At 45.6% G+C, this 19,365-nt stretch overlaps 1 protein-coding gene across 11 annotated transcripts in view; it reads left to right on the forward strand.

The window, feature by feature from the left end:
- Window positions 1-19,365, forward strand: part of EYA4 (EYA transcriptional coactivator and phosphatase 4) — a 401,807-nt gene that overhangs the window by 349,238 nt on the left and 33,204 nt on the right. For all 11 annotated transcript variants that reach the window (XR_008891352.1, XM_056566571.1, XM_056566572.1 and 8 more), the window contains one exon: window positions 19,206-19,295. Coding sequence is in view for 10 of the 11 variants with exons in the window: in XM_056566571.1 (XP_056422546.1) it covers window positions 19,206-19,295 (90 nt within the window). In the remaining variant the exon portion in view is untranslated. The remainder of the gene's footprint in view (window positions 1-19,205; window positions 19,296-19,365) is intronic.

A 19,365-nucleotide genomic window follows, 5' to 3' on the forward strand; every position in this document is an offset into this window, starting at 1 on the left:
TGCTCATTGTCACACTAGTGCAAATCACATTAGGTGTGACAGTTGTGCAAATTAAAAAAAAATACCTTTTTTGGCTATTAAATAAAATCAGCCGTCACTGTTAGTTCACGTCACAGTTGCCATTTTTACTGCCTGCAGGGCAAATTGTGTCACCCTAGTGCAAATCACATTAGGTGTGACACTTGTGTAAATTTAACTAAAAAAATGACAGGCAGAGGAAGGCCACCCCGCAGAGGCCGTCGTGGTGCTGGAATTCCCTTTGGCCCTAGAATGGCCAGTGTTCAGAGGACTTAGTTGACTGGCTATCACAAGACACCCAATCTACTACAGCTTCTGCTCGGAACCTTGACGCACCGTCCTTCTCCTACTCTAGCTTAGCTTCGGGCACCTCTCATGCTACCACTTGCCCGCCTGCCACCACCACCAACACTAGCACCACAGCAGCTTTACTTGATCCGTCAGAGGAGTTATTTACACATCAGTTTGAAGACATGAATGATGCACAACCATTATTACCAGAGGATGTAGTCAACAGGGATATGTCTCAGTCAGGCAGCATTACACACATGGACGTACGGTGTGATGATGATGTTGTACCCGCTGCTGCTTCCTTTCTTGAGGTGTCAGATAGCGGTGAAGGTGTTGATGATGACGATTTGTGCGTGGATGCCACGTGGGTGCCCGCTAGAAGAGAAGAAGAGGGGGGAAGTTCAGATGGGGAGACAGAGAGGAGGAGGAGACGAGTTGGAAGCAGGGGGAGGTCATCGCAAGGAGCTAGTGGCACAGTCAGACAGCATGCATCAGCACCCGGGGTCAGCCAGACGGGACGCCAATCAACGCATGCTGTTGCCACCACCAGAATGCCGTCATCGCAGAGCTCAGCAGTGTGGCATTTTTTTTGTGTTTCCGCCTCTGACAACAGTGAGGCCATTTGCAACCTGTGCCAGAAGAAACTGAGTCGTGGGAAGTCCAATACCCACCTAGGCATAACTGCTTTGTGAAGGCACATAATGTCGCATCACAAACGCCTATGAGATCAACACGTCAGTACAAGCAGCACACAAAGTCAAAGCCGCCATCCTCCTCCTGGTCCAGCATCTTCAGCCAGGTCAACCACTGCTGCCCTCCTTACCCCCTCTCAACCATCCGCCTCTCTGTCTCTCGCCTTGAGCAGTTCCTGCTCATCTGCCCACAGTCAGGTGTCTGTCAAGGAGATGTTTTAAGCCCAAGAAGACAATGTCTCAAAGTCACCCCCTAGCCCGGCGTCTGACAGCTGGCTTTTCAGAACTGCTAGTCTACCAGCCTTTACCATACAAGCTGGTGGAGTCTGAGGCCTTTAAAAAATTTGTAGCCATTGGGACACTGCAGTGGAAGGTACCCGGCCGAAATTTTTTTGCACAATCCCCAACCTTTACTCCATTGTGCAAAAGGAAATGATGGCATGTCTGGCACACAGTGTAGGGGCAAGGGTCACTCTGACCACTGATACCTGGTCTGCAAAGCATGGTCAGGGCAGGTATATCACCTACCCTGCGCATTGGGTAAACCTGGTGATTGCTGCCAAGCATGGAATGCGTGGCTCTGCATAGGAGTTGGTGACACTGCCACGACTTGCAGGCAGGCCTGCTGCTACCTCCTCTACTCCTTCTACACCATCCTCTTCCATAACCTCCTCGTCCGAGTCCTCTTCCACTGCTGCATCTGGCTCCACATCACCGACACCACCCCCCCCCCCCCCAGCTTCACAGGTGCTATTCCACATCTTGGATACGGCAGTGTCACCCCATCTTGGGGTTGACTTGCCTCAAAGCGGAGAGTCACACCCCACCACCGTCCTGCATTATAGAGTCTTCTGGACTTTCTGATCATTTAAACGTGAATCTTCAAGAGTTCTAGCCATTACACAAAGGAACGCTTGTTGCGTGTGATTTTTTAACTTCAATTTTCAAAAGTAAAATACAGAGAAGGAAGAACTCTGTTTCTTTATTTGATGAAAAATGTTATTTAGAAAATCATTTCTTTGTCTGTTTCTCCATCCTGCATTATAGAGTCTTCTGGACTCTTGGATAGTAACATAGTTGTCACGATGCCGGCTGGCAGGTAGTGGATCCTCTGTGCCAGAGAGGGATTGGCGTGGACCGTGCTAGTGGATCGGTTCTAAGCCACTACTGGTTTTCACCAGAGCCCGCCGCAAAGCGGGATGGTCTTGCTGCGGCGGTAGTGACCAGGTCGTATCCACTAGCAACGGCTCAACCTCTCTGGCTGCTGAAGATAGGCGCGGTACAAGGGAGTAGACAGAAGCAAGGTCGGACGTAGCAGAAGGTCGGGGCAGGCAGCAAGGATCGTAGTCAGGGGCAACGGCAGGAGGTCTGGAACACAGGCTAGGAACACACAAGGAACGCTTTCACTGGCACAATGGCAACAAGATCCGGCAAGGAAGTGCAGGGGAAGTGAGGTGATATAGGAAGTGCACAGGTGAAGACACTAATTGGAATCACTGCGCCAATCAGCGGCGCAGTGGCCCTTTAAATCGCAAAGACCCGGCGCGCGCGCGCCCTAGGGAGCGGGGCCGTGCGCGCCGGGACAGGACCGAGGGAGAGCGAGTCAGGTACGGGAGCCGGGGTGCGCATCGCGAGCGGGCGCTACCCGCATCGCGAATCGCATCCCGGCTGGAAGCGGAATCGCAGCGCCCCGGGTCAGTGGATCTGACCGGAGCGCTGCAGCGGGGAGAGTGTAGCGAGCGCTCCGGGGAGGAGCGGGGACCGGAGCGCTCGGCGTAACAGTACCCCCCCCCTTGGGTCTCCCCCTCTTCTTAGAGCCTGAGAACCTGAGGAGCAGACTTTTGTCTAGGATGTTGTCCTCAGGTTCCCAGGATCTCTCTTCAGGACCACAACCCTCCCAGTCCACTAAAAAAAAAGTTTTCCCTCTGACCTTTTTAGAGGCTAAGATCTCTTTGACAGAGAAGATGTCCGAGGAGCCGGAAACAGGAGTGGGAGGAACAGATTTGGGAGAAAAACGGTTGAGGATGAGTGGTTTAAGAAGAGAGACGTGAAAGGCATTAGGGATACGAAGAGAAGGAGGAAGAAGAAGTTTGTAAGAGACAGGATTAATTTGACACAAAACTTTGAAAGGACCAAGATAGCGTGGTCCCAACTTGTAGCTAGGGACACGGAAGCGGACATATTTAGCGGAGAGCCATACCTTGTCTCCAGGGGAAAAAACGGGAGGAGCTCTTCTTTTCTTATCTGCGAACTTCTTCATGCGTGAAGAAGCCTGTAAGAGAGAATTTTGGGTCTCTCTCCATATGATGGAAAGGTCACGAGAAATTTCATCCACAGCGGGTAGACCAGAGGGCAAGGGGGTAGGGAGGGGGGGAAGAGGGTGACGGCCGTACACCACGAAAAATGGGGATTTGGAGGAAGATTCAGAGACTCTGAAGTTATACGAGAATTCGGCCCATGGAAGGAGATCTGCCCAGTCATCCTGGCGGGAGGAAACAAAATGTCGCAAATAATCACCCAAGACTTGGTTAATTCTTTCTACTTGTCCATTGGACTGGGGATGATATGCAGAAGAAAAATTTAATTTAATCTTGAGTTGTTTACAGAGAGCCCTCCAGAATTTAGACACGAATTGGACACCTCTATCCGAGACGATCTGCGTAGGCAACCCGTGAAGACGAAAAATGTGTACAAAAAATTGTTTAGCCAACTGAGGCGCTGAAGGAAGACCAGGAAGAGGGATGAAATGTGCCATTTTGGAGAATCGATCAACGACCACCCAAATAACAGTGTTGCCACGGGAAGGGGGTAAATCAGTAATAAAATCCATACCAATCAGAGACCAAGGCTGTTCGGGGACAGGCAGGGGATGAAGAAAACCAGCGGGCTTCTGGCGAGGAGTCTTATCCCGGGCACAGATAGTGCAGGCTCGGACAAAGTCCACAACATCCGTCTCCAGAGTCGGCCACCAATAGAAGCGGGAGATGAGTTGCAGAGATTTCTTGATGCCCACATGACCTGCGAGATGGGAGGAGTGACCCCATTTGAGGATTCCGAGGCGTTGGCGTGGAGAAACAAAGGTCTTTCCTGGAGGAGTTTGCCTGATGAAGGCAGGAGAAGTGGAGATCAGGCAGTCAGGTGGAATGATGTGTTGCGGAGAGAGTTCAACTTCTGAGGCATCCGAGGAACGAGAGAGAGCATCGGCCCTAATGTTCTTATCGGCAGGACGAAAGTGAATCTCAAAATTAAACCGGGCAAAGAACAGAGACCACCGGGCCTGGCGAGGATTCAGCCGTTGGGCAGACTGGAGGTAGGAGAGGTTCTTGTGGTCGGTGTAAATAATAACTGGAAATCTTGATCCCTCCAGCAGATGCCTCCATTCCTCAAGTGCTAATTTAATGGCTAGAAGCTCTCGATCCCCGATGGAGTAGTTCCTCTCCGCCGGAGAGAAGGTCCTAGAAAAAAAACCACAAGTGACGGCATGCCCGGAAGAATTTTTCTGTAGAAGAACAGCTCCAGCTCCCACTGAGGAGGCATCAACCTCCAGTAGGAAGGGTTTGGAAGGGTCAGGTCTGGAGAGCACGGGAGCCGAAGAAAAGGCAGACTTGAGTCGTTTAAAGGCGTCTTCCGCTTGAGGAGGCCAGGACTTGGGATCGGCATTTTTTTTGGTTAAAGCCACGATAGGAGCCACAAGGGTAGAAAAATGTGGAATAAATTGCCTGTAATAATTGGCGAACCCCAAAAAGCGTTGGATAGCACGGAGTCCGGAGGGGCGAGGCCAATCTAAGACGGCATAGAGTTTGTCTGGATCCATTTGTAGTCCCTGGCCAGAGACCAAATATCCTAGAAAAGGAAGAGATTGGCATTCAAACAGACATTTCTCAATTTTAGCATAGAGTTGATTGTCACGAAGTCTCTGAAGAACCATACGGACATGCTGGCGGTGCTCTTCTAGATTGGCCGAAAAAATTAGGATATCATCCAGATATACAACAACACAGGAGTATAACAGATCACGAAAAATTTCATTAACAAAGTCTTGGAAGACAGCAGGGGCATTGCACAGGCCAAAGGGCATGACCAGATACTCAAAGTGTCCATCTCTGGTGTTAAATGCTGTTTTCCACTCATCCCCCTCTCTGATGCGGATGAGGTTATAGGCGCCTCTTAAGTCCAATTTAGTAAAGATGTGGGCACCTTGGAGGCGATCAAAGAGTTCAGAGATGAGGGGTAAGGGGTAGCGGTTCTTAACCGTGATTTTATTAAGACCGCGGTAGTCAATGCAAGGACGTAGGGAGCCATCTTTTTTGGACACAAAGAAAAATCCGGCTCCGGCAGGAGAGGAGGATTTACGGATAAAGCCCTTTTTTAGATTCTCCTGGACGTATTCAGACATGGCAAGAGTCTCTGGGGCAGAGAGAGGATAAATTCTGCCCCGGGGTGGAGTAGTGCCCGGGAGGAGGTCGATAGGACAATCATAAGGCCTGTGAGGAGGTAGAGTCTCCGCTTGTTTTTTGCAGAAAACATCCGCGAAGTCCATATAGGCCTTAGGGAGACCGGTTACTGAAGGAACCACAGAGTCACGGCAAGGGTTACTGGGAACCGGTTTTAGACAGTCCTTGGAACAAGAGGGCCCCCAACTCTTGATCTCCCCAGTGGACCAATCCAGGGTTGGGGAATGAAGTTGAAGCCAGGGAAGTCCAAGGAGAATTTCCGAGGTGCAATTGGGGAGGACCAAAAGTTCAATCCTCTCGTGATGAGATCCGATGCTCATTAGAAGGGGCTCCGTGCGGAAACGTATGGTACAGTCCAATCTTTCATTGTTTATACAATTGATGTAAAGGGGTCTGGCGAGACTGGTCACTGGGATGTTGAACCTGTTGACGAGAGAGGCCAAAATAAAATTTCCTGCAGATCCAGAGTCCAAGAAGGCCACAGAAGAGAAGGAGAAGGCAGAGGCAGACATCCGCACAGGCACAGTAAGACGTGGAGAAGCAGAGTAGACATCAAGGATTGTCTCACCTTTGTGCGGAGTCAGCGTACGTCTTTCCAGGCGGGGAGGGCGGATAGGACAATCCCTCAGGAAGTGTTCGGTACTAGCACAGTACAGGCAGAGGTTCTCCATGCGGCGTCGTGTCCTCTCTTGAGGTGTCAGGCGAGACCGGTCGACCTGCATAGCCTCCACGGCGGGAGGCACAGGAACAGATTGCAGGGGACCAGAGGAGAGAGGAGCCGAGGAGAAGAAACGCCTCGTGCGAACAGAGTCCATATCTTGGCGGAGCTCCTGACGCCTTTCGGAAAAACGCATGTCAATGCGAGTGGCTAGGTGAATAAGTTCATGAAGATTAGCAGGCATTTCTCGTGCGGCCAGAACATCTTTAATGTTGCTGGATAGGCCTTTTTTAAAGGTCGCGCAGAGGGCCTCATTGTTCCAGGATAATTCTGAAGCAAGAGTACGGAATTGTACGGCATACTCGCCAACGGAAGAATTACCCTGGACCAGGTTCAACAGGGCAGTCTCAGCAGAAGAGGCTCGGGCAGGTTCCTCAAAGACACTTCGGATTTCCGAGAAGAAGGAGTGTACGGAGGCAGTGACGGGGTCATTGCGGTCCCAGAGCGGTGTGGCCCAAGACAGGGCTTTTCCAGACAGAAGGCAGACTACGAAAGCCACCTTAGACCTTTCAGTGGGAAACAGGTCCGACATCATCTCCAGATGCAGAGAACATTGGGAAAGAAAGCCACGGCAAAACTTAGAGTCCCCATCAAATTTATCCGGCAAGGATAGGCGTAGACCAGGAGCGGCCACTCGCTGCGGAGGAGGTGCAGGAGCTGGCGGAGGAGATGACTGCTGAAGCTGTGGTAGTAACTGCTGTAGCATAACGGTCAGTTGAGACAGCTGTTGGCCTTGTTGCGCTATCTGTTGTGACTGCTGGGCGACCACCGTGGTGAGGTCAGCGACAACTGGCAGAGGAACTTCAGCGGGATCCATGGCCGGATCTACTGTCACGATGCCGGCTGGCAGGTAGTGGATCCTCTGTGCCAGAGAGGGATTGGCGTGGACCGTGCTAGTGGATCGGTTCTAAGCCACTACTGGTTTTCACCAGAGCCCGCCGCAAAGCGGGATGGTCTTGCTGCGGCGGTAGTGACCAGGTCGTATCCACTAGCAACGGCTCAACCTCTCTGGCTGCTGAAGATAGGCGCGGTACAAGGGAGTAGACAGAAGCAAGGTCGGACGTAGCAGAAGGTCGGGGCAGGCAGCAAGGATCGTAGTCAGGGGCAACGGCAGGAGGTCTGGAACACAGGCTAGGAACACACAAGGAACGCTTTCACTGGCACAATGGCAACAAGATCCGGCAAGGAAGTGCAGGGGAAGTGAGGTGATATAGGAAGTGCACAGGTGAAGACACTAATTGGAATCACTGCGCCAATCAGCGGCGCAGTGGCCCTTTAAATCGCAAAGACCCGGCGCGTGCGCGCCCTAGGGAGCGGGGCCGTGCGCGCCGGGACAGGACCGAGGGAGAGCGAGTCAGGTACGGGAGCCGGGGTGCGCATCGCGAGCGGGCGCTACCCGCATCGCGAATCGCATCCCAGCTGGAAGCGGAATCGCAGCGCCCCGGGTCAGTGGATCTGACCGGAGCGCTGCAGCGGGGAGAGTGTAGCGAGCGCTCCGGGGAGGAGCGGGGACCCGGAGCGCTCGGCGTAACAATAGTTAGTACGGTCGAAAAAAGACATATGTCCATCAAGTTCAACCAGGGAATTGAAGGGTAGGGGTGTGGCGCGATATTGGGGAAGGGATGGGATTTTATATTTCTTCATAAGCATTAATGTTATTTTGTTCCAGGAATGTATCTAATCCTGTTTTAAAGCTGTAAATTTTTCCTGCTGTGACCAGTTCCTGAGGTAGACTGTTCCATAAGTTCACAGTTCTCATGGTAAAGAAGGCGTGTCGCCCCTTGAGACTAAATTTTTTCTTCTCCAGACGGAGGTAGTGCCCCCTCGTCCTTTGGGGGGGTTTAACCTGGAACAGTTTTTATCCATATTTTTTGTATGGGCCATTTATATACTTATATACGTTTATCATATCCCCCCTTAAACGTCTCTTCTCAGGACTAAACAATTGTAACTCCTTTAATCGCTCCTCATAGCTACGATGTTCCATGCCCCATATTAGTTTAGTCGCGCGTCTCTGCACCCTTTCCAGCTCCACAGTGTCCCTTTTATGTACAGGCGACCAAAACTGAACAGCATATTCCAGGTGAGGCCGTACCAATGCTTTATAAAGGGGGAGTATTATGTCCCTGTCCCTCGAGTCCATGCCTCTTTTGATACATGACAATATCCTGCTGGCTTTGGAAGCAGCAGCATGACATTGCATGCTATTCTGTAGTCTGTGATCTACAAGTACACCCAGATCCTTCTCTATAAGTGACTCTGCCAGTTTAATCTCCCCTAAGATATAGGACGCATGCAGATGCATAACTTTACATTTATCCACATTGAACCTCATTTGCCAAGTGGATGCCCAGACACTTAATCTATCCAAGTCATCTTGTAACCTATACACATCCTCTATAGACTGTAGAGGATATGCGCTTGTTCTTATATTTCAGCCATGTGTACATGCCTAATTTTTCTGGCCTCTGGTGCTGCACTTTTTCTGCTGCTGCAATATTTCTAGCCATTGCTTTCATCTTGATTTGATGAAAATTTTTATTTTGAAAAGGATTTCTCTGTGATTTCATCGTCCTGCATCAAAGAGTCTTCTGGACTTTTGAATATGTGCTTGTTCTTATATTTCAGCCATGTGTACATGCCTAATTTTTCTGGCCTCTGGTGCTGCACTTTTTCTGCTGCTGCAATTTTTCTGGCCACTGCTTTCATCTTGATTTGATGAAAACATTTATTTTGTGCTGCCTAATATGGGGGAATCTATGTGCTGTCTAAAGGGGGAATCTAACTATGTGATGCCTAAAGGGGGGCTCTATGTGCTGCCTAAAGGGGGCTAAAGCACGTTATTCCAAACCATTTAGGAATGTTAGGTGATTTATGCCCTTTATGGATTAAAACCAGACTCTGCATCAACTATGTAATTTTCCATGGGAGTTTTGCCATGGATCCCACTCCGGCACGCCACAGTCCAGGTGTTAGTCCCTTTGAAACAACTTTTAAATCACTATTGTGGCCAGAAAGAGTCCCTGTGGGTTTTAAAATTCGCCTGCCCATTGAAGTCAATGGCTCGCCGGTTTGCAAACTTTTGCGGAAGTTCGCGTTCGTGAACCGAAAATTTTATGTTCGCAACATAACTACCTGCCACCCGCCTGAGGCCACACATCTGATGCCAAGTTCTCCTTTTTTCACTCACCTTCGTCATCGCGTACTGGTATTGCCAGCCACCATTTCACTGGGTCATTTTCAGGACTCCTGATGCTGCTGTTAAGGTTGGCTGCTGGTTAGGCCTTGAAATGGGAATGACTTCCGCTGTTCAAATTAGTACACTGCTGAGTGTCAACACAAGAAATAAACACCAGACAAAAAGTTTGTATAAATTTCCTTCTCAGCAGAAGTTTAGCTGTCCCAAGGAGTTCTGTTTATTATATGGAAATACATTGTTTTTTACAGTTGACAAAAAGGGGAGGTTAGTTATCACATCAAAATCCTCTTGCTACGCTTTAATTGGTTGTTTAAGTATTTGCGTCTGCATAATACGTAAACTTTCATTCTAAGCACCCGGTCTCTTCTCAATCATAGGTCATCATGCTGCAACCTCCCTATTCCAACAGAAATCTCCAAATGTATCCATCACTCTGCACAGTCTGCACATATTTCTCAGATGTTTTGTCTCCAACTTCTTCTTTATCTTGCGTCTTTGGGTGTCGTCCCAAGGTCTTCATCTTAGTTACAAGAAAATAGAAAGCTGATATCTCTCATAAGGATAATATTGTTTTTCTGCAGCACTTGATTAACATTAGCATATATATATCTATTTTTAATATATATATTGATCAGTCATCAAAATCATAATGGTCATCTCTATCACTGCCACCTCCAGGCTTGCTCATTCTGCCACAATATGTTCTCCTCATGCTGATGCCAGCTCCAGGCTGTCTCATTCTGCCACTATATGGTCTCCTCATGCTTCCGCCACCTCCAGGATGTGTCATTAAGCCACTATATGGTCTCCTCATGCTGCCGTCAACTCGGCCGAATCAGCTGAATCAAATTTTTCAAAAATTCGCTCATCTCTCCATAAATGTTTGCACCCCTGAAATTTTTTCAAGAAAATGAAGTATTTATCACAGAAAAGGATTACAGTAACACATGTTTTTCTATACACATGTTTATTCCCTTTGTGTGTATTGGAACTATACCAAAAAAGGGAGGAAAAAATAAAGCAAATTGGTCATAATGTCACACCAAACTCCAAAAAATGGGCTGGACAAAATTATTGGCACCCTTTCAAAATTGTGGAAAAATAAGATTGTTTCAAGCAAGTGATGCTCCTTTAAACTCACCTGGGGCAATTAACAGGTGCGGGCAACATAAAAATCACACCTGAAAGCAGATAAAAAAAGGAGAGAAGTTCACCTAGTGTTTGCATTGTGCGTCTGTGTGGACACACTAAGCATGGACAAGAAAGAGGAGAAGAGAACTGTCTGAGGACTTGAAAACCAAAATTGTGGAGAAATATCAACAATTTCAAGGTTACAAGTCCATCTCCAGAGATCTAGATTTGCCTTTGTCCACAGTGGGCAACATTATCAACAAGTTTGCAACCCATGGCACTGTAGCTAATCTCCCTGGGCATGGACGGAAGTGAAACATTTATGAAAGGTGCCAATGCAGGATAGTCCTGATGGTGGATAAGCAGCCCCAAACAAGTTCCAAAGATATTCAAGCTGTCCTGCAGGCTCATGGAGCATCAGTGTCAGCGCAAACTATCTGTCGACATTTAAATGAAATTAAGCCCTATGGCAGGAGACCCAGGAAGACCCTACTGCTGAAATGGAGACACAAAAAAACAATACTACATTTTGCCAATATGAACTTGAGGATGCCAAAATCCTTCTGGGAAAACTTCTTGTGGACAGATGAGACCAAGATACTGGCATTCTACTGTTTATCGAAAATGAAATGAGGCCTACAAAGAAATGAACACAGTAAAGCAGTAAAATAGGGTGGAGGTACAATGAAGTTTTGGGGTTGTCTTGCTGCCACTGGCACTGGGTGCCTTGAATGTGTACAAGACATCATGAAATCTGAGGATTCCCACAGATTTTGGGTTGCTCTGTACTGTCAGAAAGCTGGGTTTGCATCTGAGATCTTGGCTCTTCCAGCAGGACAATGACCCCAAACAAACGTCAAAAAGCACCCAGAAATGGATGGAAACAAAGCGCTAGAGAGTTCTGAAGTGGCCAGCAATGAGTCCAGATCTAAACCCCATTGAACACCTGTGGAGAGATCTTAAAATTGCTGTTGGGAAAAGGCGCCCCTCCAATAAGAGAGACCAGTAGCAATTTGCAAAGGAAGAGTGGTCCAACATTCTGGATGAGAGGTATAAGAAGCTTATTGATGGTTATACGAAGCGACTGATTTCAGTTTTTTTTGTTTTTGTTTTTTTTTAAAGGGTGTGCAACCAAATATTAAGTTAAGGGTACCAATAATTTTGTCCAGCCCATTATGTCCAATTTGCTCTTTTTCCTCCCTTTTTTGATTTAGTTCAAATACACACAAAGGGAATAAACATGTGTATGGCAAAACATGTGTTACTGCAATCCTTTTCTGTGAGAAATACTTCATTTTCTTGAAAAATTTCAGGGGTGCCAACATTTACGGCCATGACTGTATATTGTGTGCTCAGACAACTACTTTCCCATAGACTTACATAGAACACATTTATGGGAAGAATACAGACTTTCCACTGTTCACACTAAGGAAAGTCAGGAGGGACATTGATGAGGAAAATGATGAAAAAAGCTGAAATCATCTACTTCTCCATTCAGGCCGATTTAACTTCCTCATAGAGGACAATGTCTGCGGAGCAGAAATCGCGATAACACTGAACAAGTGAAATGTTCTGGCAAACATTTTTGGGGGTTTTTTTAGGCGGAAAGTCCGCCTCGAAAACTCTGCAGTGTTCTCTGTGCATAGTAATCCCGTTGCCAGCAATAGGACTCTTCTGCACTAGAATTTCCGAGCAAAATGTTATCAGTGTGCATGGGCCTATAGTTAAGCTTTACGCATTTTGATATGTCAACTTTAAAATGGAGGAAACCAGTATCTGAAGGTTCCTTTGTTTTTTTGTCATCTCCTTTTAGGGTAAGTTGTCCTTTATAAAATCAATCTTTTTTTTTTCTACACCTTCATTAAGCCAGTTTTTAGAGTGATTTATTTTACCATTTCATGATTCAGGCTTCACAAATAAGCATCTGGTGACTTAGTAAGGGTGAAATCATTGGATGAGTTTTCTGTATGACAGAACTAGAAGTTCCGAGCACATTTTATAAGAACTTAGGGAAGTGCAAATTAATCCAAATAAAGCTTTGTGGTAGAATTCAGAACCTTGCCTGGTTTTTAAATCTGCTGTGTGCATTAAACAGAATCATGACTGAACACCTCATTTATGTTCATCATTACAAGTATGAACCACATCCTAGGCTCCGGTTTGGCTTGTGGATCATAGTTTTTCCAGATTTATATGGATGAATGTTACTTAAAGTTTGCAGTGACCCCACTTAACAAAACAAGCTCATGATGCCTGCCGGGCATTACAGTGATGCCAACTCAAATTGGTACCATCTCCATGAGCCTTCATTGGTGTAATCTACACCTGCAAAATTAACTCTGAATATGCCCAAAGAGTGTATAAACAAGTGAGAACAGCACCAGAAGTGGGCACTCCAATTATGATTTTTTTCCAGCAATCTTAAGAAATTATTCCAATAACTATAATAGTCCAGCAGAGAGAACTATATCACTTATATGTTGATATACATTTTTGTCTCATATAGATGTGAGACAAAAACAGCTGTTGTGGACATATAATCACAAGTATGGCAGAGATCCAGATTCTGAAATCTACCTTATACAGTAGATATCTTGGGCATCTTAAAATTATAGTCTTCACGGAGTGAGAATGAATGCCCGTCATTTATAATGCTTTCATATTAATGCAAAGACCGGAGCATTGACTGTGATGACACCATAAGGCTTCCACACGTTTATTTTTAGATATCTACTGAAGTGACAAATTTTAACCCTGGTATGTGACCCATTGTGACCTGTCATTCATGATGATTTTTGCAGATGTAATATCATAGTTATATTGTTCAGGTTTAGACAGATTTTTTGGGGGGAAATATGTAAATAGATAATGTTAAAGAGACGACAGGTCACAGTATTTTTTATTTATTTTTAGTTTTTTTTTTATACACAACTGGGACAGCTAGTGCATTTTAGACTTTACCAGGACAAGAAGAGCTAAAAAATGTGTGTGTTTTAATGCACACAGGAGATGCTGGCTTTGACAACCCGAAATGCTCTTTAAAGGGGTACCCTGGAGGGAAAAAAAATGTAATCAACTGGTGCCAGACAGAAACAGATTTGTAAATTACTTCTATATAAAAATATTGATCCTTCCAGTTCTTATCAGCTGCTGTATACTACAGAGGAAGTTGTATAGTTATTTTCTGTCTGACCACAGTGTTCTCTGCTGACACCATTGCCCTTGTCAGGAACTGTCCAGAGTAGGAGCAAATCCCCATAGCAAACCTCTCCTACTCTGGACCGTTCCATACATGGACAAATGTGTCAGCAGAGAGCACTGTGGTCAGGCAGCAAAGGACTATACAACTTCCTCTGTGAGATACAGCAGCTGATAAGTACTGGAAGGATTAAATAGAAGTAATTTACAAATCTAAATCTTATGAGAAAGAGACCGGCACTGCTCATAGTCCGGGAATATGCAGTTTCACGGCAGGTGAATAACAATGATCCAGGTGGTGCTCAATCTTTTAAGAGAGGCAAACAATCCAAATATGCAAAGATGAGATAATAAGATGGCACTCACCACAGTCGTAACTTCATGTCCTTTGTTTGGAAATAGCGGGGAACAGAGGTGCGGTGTCAGGCAGGTATCATGGCAAGGACGCCGGGGACCTCAGCGTGGAGGTGACAGCTGTAACGTACTTCCGTACTTCTTCAGACCATTAGTCCATTGGTCTTATGAAGAACGGAAGTACGTTACAGTTGTCACCTCCACGCTGAGGTACCCGGTGTCCTTGCCATGATACATGCCTGACACCGCACCTCTGTTCCCAAATAAGGGACATGATTGCATAATTTACATATCTGTTTAACTTTTTGGCACCAGTTGATTTAAAAAATAATTATAATAATTTCCACTGTAGTACCCTTTAAGATTATTTGTATTCTCAAGGTAGTCTGACCTTGAGGTGTACTCAAAAGTGTTGGAATTTTCCTTTTTCTCTAAACCATTCATATAGTGTTAGGGTTTGATCATCAGGTTATGGTGCAACATTCAGTTCCGATGGTGACAATAATATGACTCACAAAGTAACCAGAAAGAGAAAACTAAGGTAGTTGTAAAAAAAAAACAATTTATAGAGCAGATGTTGGATGAGGCTGAACTGCAATAACTGGAACAGCCCATTGGTACGAGTGGTGTGTTTCTTTCTGGAAGAAGGCAGCAATGTTTTTTTCTGATCTTTCCATAACCCCAGAGCGTGCACAATGATTAGTCAAAAGCACCATACCAATGTTCTGCCTATGAAAGCAACCGAATGAGCCATTAGTATAATATGGCGCGAATAGTTACATCTGCAGCACATATCTCCTGATAATACCCTGGACACTGCTTATTAGCACTTGACTCCAACATTGCCTTATCTCCTTTGTAGTCATATGTAGCAGATCACAATCCAGAGATGTAATATAAGATTGAGTACAAATCCTTTCTCGCTGGGGAATTGGGTTCAATAAAGTTTGGTTGATGAGACAGCACATGTGTTAGAAGTCTATCATCATCTGTTAGGTTTATATGGGACATTCCTATTCCCTTATTAACAGTTTTTTCACCACCCAGTGACATTGATCTCTCACTGGCATGTGTTAGTTAATCTTGTTTTAAGATTTTGCATATAATGGAGACTAGGGTTTAAGCTGTTCTGTATACTCATAATGAAGCAAAAAATCTAAAACACAGTGGGGTAATGTATGTTGAACATGCATCATTCATTATCATTAATACGTATCTCCTTGTTTATGTAACCCGAGAATTCAACCCTGGATTAATCATAATGTAAAGTTTGTTTATAATTTGCAGGTTTAGCTTTGGTTAAATGGGGTATATTTTAAGGCAAGCCATTTCCATATGCCATATTATTGTATATGGATATCATAGAGAACATAACAAACAGCATTACATCACATAGATGGTCATTCACTTGAATGGCCTCAAATTCCTCAACAATCTCAAGAAGGTTTCTTACAGGGGTAGTCCGTTGCCCCATCGTTTGGAACATTTTGTTCTGAACTCTTGGAGCGGGCGGTCGGGGGTCATGACGTCACACCACGCCTCCTCAATGCAAGTCTATGGGAGGGGGTGTCGCCACGCCCCCTTCCATAGACTTGCATTGAGGGGTCATGGTGTGACATCACGAGGGTCATGGTGGTGACGTCACGAACCCCACCGCCGGCACCCAGCATTCTAAACGAACGCTGGGTGCTGCACAGAGATTGCAAGGGTCCCAACTGCGGGACCCCCACAATCAGACATCTTATCCCCTATCCTTTGAATAAGGGAATAGATGTCTAGGGATGGAGTACCCCTTTAAGCGGGGCTAGTGTTAAAGGGGTTCTCCGCTGCCCTGCCTTCCGCAGCATCCAGAAGTTTATTACTCCGAACTCTGTGTGCATGCTTCTGTGTTCGAGGCTGCCCCCTCATGATGTCACGCCAGCCCCCTCAACGAAAGTCTATGGGAAAGGGGCGCGACCACTGGCGGGCGTGACATCGCGAGGGGGCGGGTGTGATGTCACAAGGGGGTGGCCTCGAACACGGAAGCCCGCACACAGAGTTCAGAGTAATAAACTTCCGGACGCTGCGAGCGGAGCTCTGGAAGGCAGGGCAGCGGAGAACCCCTTTAAATGACGGCATAAGGTGGGTTCATAGGACCCAAGTCAATAGGAAGTCTGCCACCCATTTTTGCTAAAATAAACGGCTGATGTTGCTAAATAGAGGGTGTAATTGTGTAATGAATGCTACCATTAGTATTTTGGCATGCTGCCTTGTTGTCTGGGAAAAGGTTTTTTTATTTTTTTTATTCAATATGCAGATTAGCTCTTTGGTGCACTGGGGGCATGACTATATCGCTAGGAGCCCCGCTAGGCCTTCCCAGACCCCTCCTCTCATTCTTCTAGGTCAGATGTGGCTATAAAGAAAGATGGGGAGATGCCTACATTTGGTGGCAAGTGACTGCAAAATACTTAATTTGAAAAATAAATACTACTGATTTATCCACATTTTTTTATCCACATTTAATAACATTAGGTTACCCCCTTGACTTAGAACACTAATACATTTAAATTAGAGTATCTGGTAGTTAATCTATAGATCTGATTTTTACAAGAGCTATTTGGATATTTACAGCAGGTAATAACTGCAATGTTCTTGTGGCCTCTATTGTGTAGCTATTGTAACAGATGTGATCACAATGAAGATATATTAAATTATGTGAGGGTAAACAAATGTAAGGACCCATTTACATGGCCAACATTTACAGATGAACATTCCACAGGCTGCAGGTTCTGGCACAATAAGCTGGCACAAGGACTGCTCAGAAATGCGCTGTCTCGATAGACAAGCAAGCATATCTAAGCAGATTCCTGACATCCACTCAGATGTCTCTGTTTCCTTATGCTAAATGTATACATTTACCCTTAATGGGACAGATGCCTTTAAATTATAATATTCACATTACTCTATCAAACAGCCCAATTTAAAGTATTAAAGGCTGAGTGGAAATGCAGTGCCATTGTAGTGAGCACATTCTGCTAGCTGCTACATGTTAAACTTAAAGGAGTACTCCGATGCACATTTTTTTCATTTTATCCTGTCCGGGCTGCAAAATAAAAGAAAACACACTGTATCTTACCTGCCAACGAGCCCCCGGAGCTCCGGTAGACTCCGGTACAGGTGTTCGGTCCCCGGGCTGTATTCTTCTTACTTCCTGTTAGCCCGGCACATCACACGGAGCTTCAACCTATCCCCAGCCGAGGCGGGACATCGCTGCGGCCAGTGATAGGCTGAAGCTCTGTGTGACGTGCCGGGCTAGCAGGAAGTAAGAAGAATACAGCCCGGGGACCGAACGCCTGTACCGGAGCTCCGGGGGCTCGTTGGCAGGTAAGATAAAGTGTGTTTTCTTTTATTTTGCAGCCCGGATGGGATAAAATGAAAAAAGTGTGCGCCGGACTACTCCTTTAACCCCTTAACGACGCAGGACGTATATTTACGTCCTGCGCCGGCTCCCGTGATATGAAGCGGGATCGCGCCGCGATCCCGCATCATATCGCGTGGGTCCCGGCGCTAATCAACGGCCGGGACCCGCGGCTAATACCACACATCGCCGATCGCGGCGATGTGCGGTATTAACCCTTTAGAAGCGGCGGTCAAAGCTGACCGCCGCTTCTAAAGTGAAAGTGAAAGTGACCCGGCTGCTCAGTCGGGCTGTTCGGGACCGCCGCGGTGAAATCGCGGCGTCCCGAACAGCTGATCGGACACCGGGAGGGCTCTTACCTGCCTCCCCGGTGTCCGATCGACGAATGACTGCTCCGTGCCTGAGATCCAGGCAGGAGCAGTCAAGCGCCGATAATGCTGATCACAGGCGTGTTAATGCACGCCAGTGATCAGCATTAGAGATCAGTGTGTGCAGTGTTATAGGTCCCTATGGGACCTATAACACTGCAAAAAAAATGTAAAAAAAAAGTGTTAATAAAGGTCATTTAACCCCTTTCCTAATAAAAGTTTGAATCACCCCCCTTTTCCCATAAAAAAAATAAAACAGTGTAAAAAAAATAAAAAATAAACATATGTGGTATCGCCGCGTGCGTAAATGTCCGAACTATAAAAATATATCATTAATTAAGCCGTACGGTCAATGGCGTACGCGCAAAAAAATTCCAAAGTCCCAAAAAGCGTATTTTGGTCACTTTTTATATCATTAAAAAATGAATAAAAAGTGATCAAAAAGTCCGATCAAAACAAAAATCATACCGATAAAAACTTCAGATCACGGCGCAAAAAATGAGTCCTCATACCGCCCTGTATGTGGAAAAATAAAAAAGTTATAGGGGTCAGAAGATGACATTTTTAAACGTATAAATTTTCCTGCATGTAGTTATGATTTTTTCCAGAAGTGCGACAAAATCAAACCTATATAAGTAGGGTATCATTTTAACCGTATGGACCTACAGAATAATGATAAGGTGTAATTTTTACCGAAATATGCACTGCGTAGAAACGAAAGCCCCCAAAAGTTACAAAATGGCGTTTTTTTTTTTCGATTTTGTCGCACAATGATTTTTTTTTCCGTTTCGCCGTGCATTTTTGGGTAAAATGACTAATGTCACTGCAAAGTAGAATTGGCGACGCAAAAAATAAGCCATAATATGGATTTTTAGGTGGAAAATTGAAAGGGTTATGATTTTTAAAAGGTAAGGAGGAAAAAACGAAAGTGCAAAAACGGAAAAACCCTGAGTCCTTAAGGGGTTAAATAAATGGAATGTGTTAATTGACTTGTCCAAAAAGCCCATTGAGGAACAGGGCGCTACATTATAACAGTACTTTTTATGTTGGTTGCTACTTCTGGGGGTCTAATTTAGCTTTATAAGGGCATCTTAATGCCCTATAACTTTCCTACTACTTTAATTTTATGATGTGTTCTTAGTGGTAAATATTGAATAGCATAGCAATAAACAGACATGAGTGAAAACCAAGGGTGCAGACAACGACAGGAAGAACATTGTGCCAACACCAGTATTGACACAACCATGGAAAGCACATTACCAGCTTTTAAAGTTTAGAGATTTCAAAGAAAATGAGTAAGACAACTGTGATCAAATCCCTGATGTGAATAATTTTAGTCAAGTTACATATCTCATTGAGACTTTGTAATACTTCATGTTTTAAAGGATTCACCAACAGCTGTGACTCTTGGACTGCGAATGGAAGAAATGATTTTCAACCTCGCCGATGCACACTTATTTTTTAATGATTTGGAGGTAAGCCAGAATCTTTGGTGTATGTGTTACTAAATTTGGGTTGGGAGTGCTCTCCTAAACAGCTGTTGCT

Source organism: Hyla sarda, chromosome 3 (assembly GCF_029499605.1).
Source record: "Hyla sarda isolate aHylSar1 chromosome 3, aHylSar1.hap1, whole genome shotgun sequence".
Taxonomy (NCBI): domain Eukaryota; kingdom Metazoa; phylum Chordata; class Amphibia; order Anura; family Hylidae; genus Hyla; species Hyla sarda.